Below are 12,127 nucleotides of genomic sequence, written 5' to 3'. Positions count from 1 at the left end.
ATACTTGATTTGAGGATAAAAATCGAGCCTTTATCATATAAAGTAAATATCTTAATTATAAAAAGAATATATTAGATAATTTATCCAATTTAATAATAAAAAGTAAATGGGGTATAAATAAAAATATTCCTAGATATATAAAGTATTTTTAAGCTAAAAATACAAATAATATTGATGTGCATAAAAATAGGTTGACTCAAATAGACCTAAACGATCATTAGAAACGAGAGCCCCATAACATCCTAAGAGGCCCAAATCATGAGAAGCCCAAAAGCACTTGATAGGCGGCCTTGGCAGGTGTCCCCTAGAAAGGAGACGGGCTGCCTTGGCAAGTACCCCCTAGAAAGTAGATAGGCGGGCGGCCTTGGTGGGTGCTCCCCAAAAAACAGATTGGCAAAGTAAGGAGGTTGAAAGCATCCCCCTCTCATTTGGTCCATGAAGAGATCTAAAACCCAAGCTAGGCCCATCAATCCATGATGAGGATGACTCGTTGAAAATTACCAGGCTCGGCTCAAGGAGGAACCCCCTACCCCAGAATCGTCCAAGGATGAAGCCTGCAAGCTTGGCCCAAGAAGGAGGCCCCGTACAAAGGCCTAATGCATCTTTTCAAGGCCAGTCTGAAGGGAGGAAGGTACCTTCAAGGGGTTGGATTCTTCAATCTAAGAGGACTCCCAACCAAATAGGAGTTTGTACAAAGAAGGTGTCCCGCTTCATCCGATGAGTTGCTGTGTAAGGAATGGATAAAGTGGAACCTAATCCCCTCCTGAATCCCGCCTTCTTCACTGGTCATACGGTCCCCCTCATCGAAACTCTTGTTACAAAGGGATTCCTCCTCTATAAATAGGGGGGTACCCTCAACAGACGACCCTTCCACACTCGAGAACCTCTCTTGCTGCTACTCTATTATTCTAATTCATGCTCTTCCATACGAAATTTTCATTTCTTTCACGATTTCTCGTTATAATTTGTTTTTATACTTATCTATTTTTAAATTTGAGACTAACTTAAGTATTGGAATGCTAACCTTTTAGAAAAATAAGAATGTTGAATAGTTCTAAACTGGCTTTTATGTGTTTATAGCAGTATGAGTATCATTATTTTCAGTATGGAACAAATACAATATTCAAGTATTTTTTTCTCTTTTACGTATTTGTAGAATTGGGTTCTACAAATAATTCCGTCCCAGAAGCCGACAACTCGTTGCAATATTTTGTGCATCGTTCCAAAGAATAATTTATTCTTATAGTGAATTCTTGTAATATAGTAGTAAAGTATCTTAATCCTGCACATATAAGTGGCATTTATTAATGTAAATTATTCTTGTAATCTAAATGTTGCAGAACATATCAATTTGATTTTTCAAATATAAAACTGAAAATTCTCTATGCACGTATATAAATTTTGGTGTATACAAAAGAGAACATTTTTTTTTAATTTGAAGATAAATTTGACATTACACAAGAATTCATTCATCATTCGTTGACGTTCTAATCCATATGTGATTGATCACTTTTTTTAAGCTGTATACATTGGTTCAGGTTTGGCCAAATCGAGTTTGGGCAAGATAATATTTAATTTAGATACGTTGAAAATTTGTCGATACGTAATTTTTTTTAATTTTTCTCTTTTAAAGAAATTATTTTTCAATTAATTATTTGATTGCACATGGTGGGTATTAAATTTGACAAAATATATTATATCCCTTTAAAATAAGAATATACTAATTTGATCGTCGAAATATTCCTATCGGGATACCTAGCTATCTCACCTCTTCTCAATGTTTACACGTTATTTCCAAACATCTGAACCATGCTCTCAAGGAACTAGACCTCGTGACCACGATCAATATGTATTGTATCCCATGTTATAAGCACTGTGTGAAATAATTAAAACAAATGAAGGGATCTGATGAGCGTGCAATAAGAAATACTGTCACATGCTGTATAAAACACAATGTAACAAAATTTTATCTGTCAATATTGTGAAAGAAACCATTAATATCCAAGCTGGGGACACCAATAATGCTGTCACATGTACATAATTAATTTTCAAGACCAAACAAGTACAATCAAGTTATCTATTTATTGGGTGAGATTCATATTTGATAAAAGACGAGTATAAATCAAATTTTATATATAGAGAGAGTCGGCTTATTTTGCGCTAAATTTGTTTATGATTATTGTTGTCGTTAGCACGAGACCTTATCTGATAGGCTTATATTTTAGTCGAATATGAGATAATATGCCACAAATGCAATGAGAGCAAGAAAAATAAAAATGTTGAATAATTTAAACCAGCTTTTATGTGTTCGGCTGCGATGTTTTTATGAGTATCATTACTATTTTATATGGTAGCGCTGTTAATAAAAATTTTGCTTAATTTTGTTTTTCTCTGAGCATATATAAAACAAATTAAAGGAGTGGATGTGTTGTTACTATGTGATTGGTTTGATTGAAATGTAGTGTTAAACATTTACAACAGATCGCCCAAAAATAAGTCATTAATATCTTTTCTCAAAATATGGAAAAGATAGAATGTTCACATTCTTTTTCCCTTCTTTCTTAGAATTGGATTCTACAATCACTACAAAGAAAATTAATTGTTCAGACGGAAAATATTCATTTCAGCTTCGGACGGTTTTGCAAAGGCTTTATAGCGGATCTTTAACAAGTCCTGGACAATAAGACTGTTTATAAAAACCGTTGCAAAATGAGGTTTATCACTTTTTATCTCAAAAAACCTTCCAAGAAAGTATCTCAACCTACATTTGGGACGGTTAATTAGCGAGGGATGTAATCCATCTCAAATTTGAGATGTTTTGGTTGAATTGTTATGGTTCCATGACCAAAATAATAGGTTGTTGCAAACTTGATGCTAAATTCCTGGCAATATGAAATGAAAATATCTAAGTTGTTATTTTTAAATAATAAATAAACGACATTGTATAACTTCTTTTGCAGTGAATTATGGAATGGGTTTTGTGGTGGACGTCCATCCAAAAGAAAAAAAAAAACTATTTAATCAACACTTAGACTTTTTGAGGGGGCTCGATGCAAATTTGTTTTAAATTTGTCCTATTCTTTTGGGTGTCTGGGACAGATATCCATCACATAGCCGTTGCAAATATTTATTATTTTTTGGTAAGCAAAATCCACCCCAAGTTCGTTGCAAATCCATTGCAAATTTAATTAAAGTATTATCCATTCATTGGACTACATTTGTGACAATCAGATATATACATCTCTAATTTCTTGCAAATCTGAGAAGGATATATTTCACCAGTTCCAAATTTTTTCAACACTATTAACAACAATGGGTATTATTATTTTATAATTTATCCCAAAATTTAGAAATTTGTTTTAACGGATTTTATAGAACAAAATACTTTTGATAAGATTATATTTTTTCCGTACACATAACATCTTGGTGTTATTATTCTAAAGTTTTAAATTTAGAGTATGATCATGTAAATAGTAAAATAATTTTCAAAATTCAAATTTATTTACATGGATTTGATATACAGTGGGACAACTTGTGTCTAACAAATTCAGAAACACAACTACACATAAAAAGCTTCTAAGACTTTATATTGGAGAAATATATATACATAGATACACATTCATACTATTACAATAATTTTAAAAAGAATAAAATTAAAATTATAGGGTCGTAAATTCATTGAATAATTTTTATCTTAATACTATTATCCTAACCCCTATGAGTGCATATGGATTAAAACTGCCTTTCAAAAGTTGCATAGGGGTAAAATTATCCTAAAATATGCCAAAAGACTAAAAGTAAGCAATTTCGTAAGTTACTGGATCTAAACAAAAATGAACATAATTATCGGATTAAAATTAAAATTAGGCATACTTAAAGAACTAAAATAATACTTTTTTCCATTCTAAAACTATATTTCCATTATTGTTATACTAATAATATTTTTATAAATTTTTTAGAAATAGATATACTGCCAGATTGTAAAATCTATCTAAGTATATGTCTTCTCCGTCTGAAATTCTGATAATCCCTGATGATCTAGCCACTGCAGAACGGCAGCCTCCGAATTCTTTTCAGTGTGTGTGAAAAGAGACAGAAGCTAGCAATGGCTCATTCTGCTCTTGTTTCACTCATGAATACGCTTGAGCTGATTTTGCACTCTGATCGCTTTGACTTTTTCCGTGCCAAACACCATATCATCTCTATTTACAGAAAAGTTCGGTTCTTGCAAACGTTGTTCGAAGATTCTCCCCAGAAGAGCAGCCAAGAAGAGATGGATTCCTTGGAAATCCGCATCAGAGATTCAGCATCTGTGATCGAAGATCTTGTTGAATTCTACGTTTCGGAACAAGTCTGTAAAGATTCTGACAGGTTCATCGCCTGGTTGGATTCTCCCACTGATCTAGAAAACTGGGAGTATCAGGAGTTAGATGAAGTACTGGTGGAGATTGATTCCCTCGTGGAAGAGCTGTTGAATGATAGGTGCGGCTTGAAGGATTTGCTGCCGAGGCAGCATTTGCCTGTTCTTGGCTCTTCAAGAGATGCTCGTGTTGGCAAGAATGTGATGGTGGGCTTCGACGAAGATGTGATGGAACTGAAGCATAGACTTACCGGATGGGAATCTAAGCTCCAAGTCATTCCCATTACTGGCATGGGGGGCGTGGGTAAGACGACTCTCGCTAGAAACCTTTATGATGATTCACTTGTCAAAGATCACTTTGATCTTTGTGCTTGGGTAACAATATCCCAAACATATCTCGTGGACGATGTAATCCGAGGACTTTTAGCAAATTTTGGAGTTGTCATTAACAGACCAAAGGAAAAGAGTGTTCAAGATTTGACGCAGACTTTGTGGAAATTTTTGAAGGGTAGGAGGTATATAATCGTATTGGATGATATGTGGAGTACACAAGTTTGGGATGATATGAAAAGGATGTTTCCGTTCCGGATGATTGGGAGTCGGATCATGTTGACGACTAGGCTGCAGGGTGTGGCCGTTTATGCAACTGACTCCTTTAGCCCTGCCCTCCGGATTCGTTTGCTGGACAAGGATAAGAGTTGGCATCTACTTTGTCAAGAGGTATTTGGACAAGAAGGCTGTCCTCCGGAATTTCAAGAATTGGAGGATATTGGCAAGATGATAGCACACAACTGCAAAGGGCTCCCTCTTGCGGCTAGGGTGGTTGGTGGGCTTCTTGCAAATTCAGCAATGACACGAGAATTTTGGGGGTACGTTGCTGATAATGTAAACTCAATTACCATAGAGAACGATGAGCAGTGTTCCGAGATATTATCTTTGAGCTATAATCATTTGCCTCATCATCTCAAACCTTGCTTCCTCTATTTGGGAGCTTTCCCTGAAGATTATGAAATTCCCGTCACCAAGCTCATCAGATTATGGATAGCTGAGGGATTTCTGAGACCATCTAGATCAAAAAGCTTGGAAGTGGCTGCTGAGGGATACTTAAACGATCTCATTGACAGAAACCTTGTTATTGTCCGCCAAAGAGGATCAAATGGGAAAACAAGAACATGCACCATGCATGATCTTTTAAGGGACTTGTGCTTAAAAGAAGCTCAAAATGAGAATTTTCTTCACATCATCAACAGGTCTGCTCAATTTTCTCCCCCGGACATGGATAATATTCCACGTCGTTTGATCATGCATCTAGATATTCCTGAAGGTAATGACATTACTGAATGTATGGAATCAATGACACTCACTCGTTCTGTTTTGTGCACCGGACGTGTTCTCTCTACAGTGCCATTCTACCAAAGTTTCAGGTTTCTGAGGGTATTGGATTTTCTTGAAACAGAATTCTCGGAATTTCCTTTTGCGTTTCTGTTCCTAGTGAACTTAAGGTACCTTGCTTTCACTTTCCAAAGTTTTCCTGTACTCCCTTCTAAAATATCCCTACTTTGGAAACTCCAGATATTGATTATCAAGGATCAGCAGAACTTGTTAAACAGAGAGTATTTTCCTTATTTCCAGTCCTACTGTGAAGTAGACACACCATCGGAAGTCTTCCAGATGGCACAATTAAGACATGTACAGATGACAGAAATTTTCTTGCCTAATCCTATTGATAAGGAAAATCCTGTTGTCCTAAAAGACCTGGAAACACTTTGCACGGTCGCAAATTTCAGATGTACAGAGGAGGTCCTGAGGAAATTCCCTAACCTTAAGAAATTGGGTGTGTATTATTATGGTGCTGGAATAGAAGACTGGTCCTCTTACGACCTCAAAAATCTTGTCCGCCTATCCAAACTTGAAAACCTGAAACTCGTGTTCAACTGGCCGCTTAATGAAGTTTTGTTGCCGAATCTCAGCTTCCCCCAGAGCCTCAAAGAGCTAACTCTCAATGCTAGCAAGTTATCTTGGGAAGATATGTCGATTATTGGCTCGTTGCCTCATCTTGAAGTTCTCAAACTTAAAGAGCACGCCTTCACGGGCGGCGTGTGGGAGCCAGTTGAAGGGGAATTTTCTCGACTCAAATTCCTGCTAATGGACAGAATGGAGCTGGTGTGGTGGATTGCTGAAAACACACACTTCCCCTGCCTTGAGCACCTGATCATCAGGTCGTGCCACAATCTACAGGCGATCCCTTCTGGTATTGGAGATATAGCAACACTAAAAATGATAGACATCGACGACTGCAGCTCGTCTGCTGTCACGTCAGTAGAGCAGATTCTAGAGGAGCAGCGGGATATGGAGAATAATGTCCTACAAGTTCGTGTATGTCGCAATCTATTCAGTTAGAAGGTAATGATGCAAGTACTTTACTGCCTTCATATCTCTGCACAAAATCACAACTCTCTCAAGACTGCATTAGAGGTACATCTATAGAAGCAAAGAGGGGTCCCCGTCCAGTTTTTATTTCTTTGTAACTTTACAATGAATTAAAGTCTATGGAGAGTGTCAACTACAGTGATTTTAAACTCGAATTGTTGATCGAATAAAAAAATTAAGTGGGTTAAAAGTCATATGTCTTAACGCCGTCATAGTAAAAAATAATGAATTATTTACTATTATAATTAAGTTATAACTAAGTTTTATTGTCAATAAATAGTTGACATATGTTGAAATCCATCATTTACAGCTCTTTAGTTTGATCAGTTGCAGCAGCTGACAGAGAAGAACAGAAAAGGAGGAAGAAGAAAGAAGGCCTGGTCGCGGTTTTTTTTAGTTAGCGTTTTTACTTAGCAATGCGTTTCTTTAAGTTGTATTTTTTCTTCTTTAGTCGTGTAGTTTCTTTATTATCTTGTGTCAGCGTTTCTATTAGTGAGAATCGCTATTTTGCTAGTAGCTATTATCCTCTGTCTATAAAAGGAGAAGTAGTCTTCTCCTCAGTTGTAACTTGAAAACCATCTTCTGAAATATAGAGAAGTTCTGCAGTTCTCATTTCTTCTGCCTTCATCTCTCATTCAATAATTCACAATTAAAGACTCATGGTTCCGCTGTGCACAATTTTACAAGGTATCAGAGCCATCATTTGATGGTCTCTGATATCTTTTGTCAAAGGAGTTCACTGCTGTAAGTTCTTGATAATCAAGAATTGTGTCTGTTTCAAGAATGGCTAAAGAATTGGATGTTTTGAAACTGCAACCGGGAGGTAATCCAGGGATTAGCCTGGTAACCATACTATTCGATGGAACAAACTTTCTCTCATGGAGCCGTTCCATAAAGTTGGCACTCACTGCAAAGATGAAACTCTCCTTCATTAATGGAGAAAATAAAAAACCAGAAAAGAATGCAAAAGAATTTGAGCAGTGGATAAGAACCGATTCTATGGTGGCTTCATGGATATTGAATTCCATCAAGAGAGAGATAGCAGATTGTTTCATGTACACAAATACATCAAGAGCACTATGGAAAGAACTGAAAAACAGATATGGCCAAAGTAATGGGCCAATGGAGTATCAACTCAAGAAGGAATTAAGTGCTGTCATTCAAGGGACAATGCCCTTGTTTGCATACTTCTCCAAGATCATGAGATTATGGGATGAACTTTCTTGTATCACTCCCACACCTAGCTGTACCTGTGGCAACTGCACCTGTGGAGCATCAAAAGAATCTGCAAGAATTAAAGAAAATGATCAGCTCATTTAATTCCTCATGGGATTGAATGAAGCTTATGATAATGTAAGAAGTCAGATTCTGCTAATGGACCCAAGACCGGACATCAACAAAGCCTACTCAATGGTGCTCAATGTAGAGAAGCAGAGGGAGGTGAATTTTGGACAACCATGGACAACCACGGACAACCCCTAACATAGCTATGCAGGTCTTTAAGAAACAAGACAACTCAAGAAACTTTCAGAAAAGAAAGAATTTGGTGGACAAAAAATCCCTGGTCTGCAAGCATTGTGGAAAAACTGGACATCAAAGAGAAGGATGCTTTGAAATCATTGGGTATCCAAATTGGTACAAACCTCTCCAAGATCAGAAGAAGAACAACCAGGTCACTTCCAACAGATCTGCAGTGGCCATGAACACTAAAAATGACAGAGCCAACAACAGTGTTGATGAAAGAACCATGTCCAATCTGATAAGGTCAGAATTTCATAAATTTTTTGAGGAGTTGAAATCACAAGGATATGGAAATATACATGCAGACAGGTATGAATATTCAGGTAAAAATCTTGAACATAATCTGTTAAATATCAGAAAATGTGATTCTTGGATTATTGATAGTGGATATGTGTAATAATCATGCCCTTTTTGATCTTGCTAAACCATATACTGAGAACACTTACATACATCTAGCAGATGGTAGCAAGCACTTAATCATGCACTCTGGTAATGTGAGGCTCACTGATAAACTGCTGCTAGAAAACACTCTGCATGTTCCTAATCTGAAGTTCAATCTCCTATCTGTCAGTAAACTATGCAGTTATACATCTGTGAGGTTCAACTTTTCTAAATGTCACTGTGTTATGTAGGACCACAGGACTAGAGAGGTCATTGGGATAGCATGCTTAGTAGAAAATCTCTATATCATCAAGACTGAGTCCTTTGACAAAAGATTCATAGAAGATGTACTTGCTGATTTCAGATATACAGGATTCATAGTTGCTAAGATAGAACCATATTTATGGCATAAGAGATTAGGTCACCTATCTCATGATGTATTGATTAACACAGGTTTAATTGAAAAAATTACAAACAAAAATTCTACCTGTGAAGTATGTCCTCAGGCTAAACACCATAGATTAACTTTTTCTGTCAGTAATTCATATTCCACCTCTTGTTTTGATCTCATTCATGCTGATTTGTGGTGTCCTTATAATGAGTACTCCCTTTCCAATTGTATGTACATGTTAACTATAGTTGATGACCATAGTAGATGCACATGGACTTACTTGATGCAACAAAAATCACAAACTTTTAATTTGATAAAGGAGTTTCACAAATTGGTATGGACTCAATTTGACAAGAAAATTAAAAAGAGAAGAACTGATAATGGTCTAGAGTTTTTAAATGAACAATGCCAGAAATTTTTTAAAGAGGAAGGAATAATACATCAAACCACATGTACATATACACCTAAAAAAAATGGCATTGTTGAAAGAAAACATAAACACCTTTTAGAAGTTGCTAGATCTCTTTTATTTCAAGCTAATCTACCTAGAATGTTCTGGTCTGAAGCTATATTAACCTCTACTTATATTATAAATAGGATTCCCACACCTGTCCTAAAATGGAAGGCACCTTATGAGATATTAATGAAAAAGGCTGTTGATTACTCCCCTTTTAGAACTTTTGGTTGCTTGTGTTTTGCTACTAACAGTTTACCTCACAAATCTAAATTTGACAGTAGAGCTATTAAGTGCATTTTCTTAGGCTATGCTAATAATCAGAAGGGCTACAGAGTTTATGATATTGATAATAAAATCATTTTCACTTCTAGAGATGTTGTCTTTAAAGAAAACATTTTTCCTTTAGCTAATGAATACACTGATCCCATTAATTCTGATATTCAGACTTATAACCAATCTATCACTAGAATAATATATGACCAAGATGAGCAAGACATTCATACAGAATCCAATCCTGAAATTATAGATGAACATACACCTGCTGCAAATCAACAAGAACATGAACACACATCTAATGACATGCATTTGAGAAGATCTAGAAGACAAATCATTAGACCTGCTAAATTACAAGACTATGTATGTGTTTGTGATGAAGAGAGCAAAGACATCTACACTGTGAAATTCCATGATAACATGAAGACTTGTATGAGTGCAGTTTTTAATTTGCCTACTGAACCTAAAAAATACACTGAAGCTGTGAAGGTTAAAGAATGGTCAGAGGCTATGAAATCAGAAATAAAAGCACTAGAGGACAATGACACCTGGGACATCACCAAACTTCCAGCAGGTAACAAGGCTATAGGTAGCAAATGGATATACAAACTTAAATTAAAACCTGATGGCAGTGTAGATAGATGTAAAGCAAGGCTTGTTGCTAAAGGTTATAACCAAATTGAAGGAATTGATTACAACGATAGTTTTCTCCTGTTGCAAAGGCAGTGATAATTAGAACCTTCCTTGCTATTGTTTGCAAACAACATTGGTTTTTACATCAGCTAGACATTAACAATGCTTTCCTGCATGGTTTTATTGATGAAGAGATTTATATGAAACCTCTAGAAGGATATAATGTCCCTATTGGACATGTTTGTAAACTAAAAAGATCCCCATATGGCCTTAAACAAGCCTCTAGGCAATGGAACATAGAATTTACAAAACAATTGGAAAAGATTGATTTTACACAATCTAAGGCTGATCATTGCTTGTTTACTATCCACACTAATACTGGATTTTTTTGTCTTCTTGTTTATGTGGATGATGTGTTAATTGCAGGGCCTTGTGAGCATAATATAATTGATTTTAAAATAAAATTGCATAGACTGTTCACTATAAAGAATCTAGAAAAAGCCAGATTCTTTCTTGGTTTAGAAATTGGCAGGTCCAATGAAGGAATGATTATTACCCAAAGCAAGTATGTGAGGGACATTGTAGCTGCTGCTGGTCTCACACAATGCAAAGCTGCCAACACCCCCCTACCAGCTGGTCTGCAGCTTAAAGCAGCTTCAGGACAACAACTCAGCAATCCTGAAGCTTACAGAAAGCTGTTGGGTAGGCTGCTGTATCTTGGCTTTACAAGGCCAGATATCTGCCATGTCACTCAACAGTTGAGTCAATTTATGCAATTCCCTTGTCAAGACCACTGGGAAGCAGCATTACATTTAGTAAGATACCTGAAAAGGACAATATGCCGAGGCTTACATTTCAATTCAAACAACAACTTCACTGTGGAAGCATATTGTGATGCAGACTGGGCTACCTGCAAGGAGACAAGAAAATCACTCACAGGTTATTGCATATTTTTAGGAGGAAGCCTGATATCCTGGAAAACCAAGAAACAAACTATTGTTTCACGATCTACAGCAGAAGCAGAGTACAGGAGCATGAGTTCAACTACCTGTGAACTTATTTGGATTCACAGTCTGCTTAAAGATTTCAAGATCAGTATACAAACTCCTATTCCTTTCTATTGTGACAACCAAGCAGCTCTGTACATTACAGCTAATCCAGTCTTCCATGAAAGGACCAAACATATTGAAATTGACTGTCATCTTGTACGAAATAAGTACAAGGAAGGTTTCATTGCACCAAAGCATATTGCTTCAAAAGAACAGCCTGCAGATCTTTTTACCAAGATTCTAACAGGACCAACATTCATGTATTTCGTGTCCAAGTTAAACCTTGTCAATGTCTTGACAGCTTGAACTTGAGGAGGGAGTGTTGAAATCCATCATTTACAGCTCTTTAGTTTGATCAGTTGCAGCAGCTGACAGAGAAGAACAGAAAAGGAGGAAGAAGAAAGAAGGCCTGGTCGCGGTTTTTTTTAGTTAGCGTTTTTACTTAGCAATGCGTTTCTTTAAGTTGTATTTTTTCTTCTTTAGTCGTGTAGTTTCTTTATTATCTTGTGACAGCGTTTCTATTAGTGAGAAACGCGAGTTTGCTAGTAGCTATTATCCTCTGTCTATAAAAGGAGAAGTAGTCTTCTCCTCAGTTGTAACTTGAAAACCATCTTCTGAAATATAGAGAAGTT

The 12,127-nt window shown here is 36.3% G+C and overlaps 1 protein-coding gene and 1 pseudogene across 1 annotated transcript; both read left to right on the top strand.

Annotated features, from left to right (window-relative positions):
• On the top strand, nucleotides 548–12,127 carry LOC105157485 (annotated as a pseudogene).
• LOC105157483 lies at nucleotides 7,574–8,110 on the top strand. Its single transcript, XM_011073888.1, has one exon. The coding sequence runs from the start codon at nucleotides 7,574–7,576 to the stop codon at nucleotides 8,108–8,110; it is 537 nt and encodes a 178-aa protein (XP_011072190.1).

This window comes from Sesamum indicum, linkage group LG3, assembly GCF_000512975.1.
Source record: "Sesamum indicum cultivar Zhongzhi No. 13 linkage group LG3, S_indicum_v1.0, whole genome shotgun sequence".
Taxonomy (NCBI): Eukaryota; Viridiplantae; Streptophyta; class Magnoliopsida; order Lamiales; family Pedaliaceae; genus Sesamum; species Sesamum indicum.
This window is presented reverse-complemented; position numbering and strand designations above follow the sequence as displayed.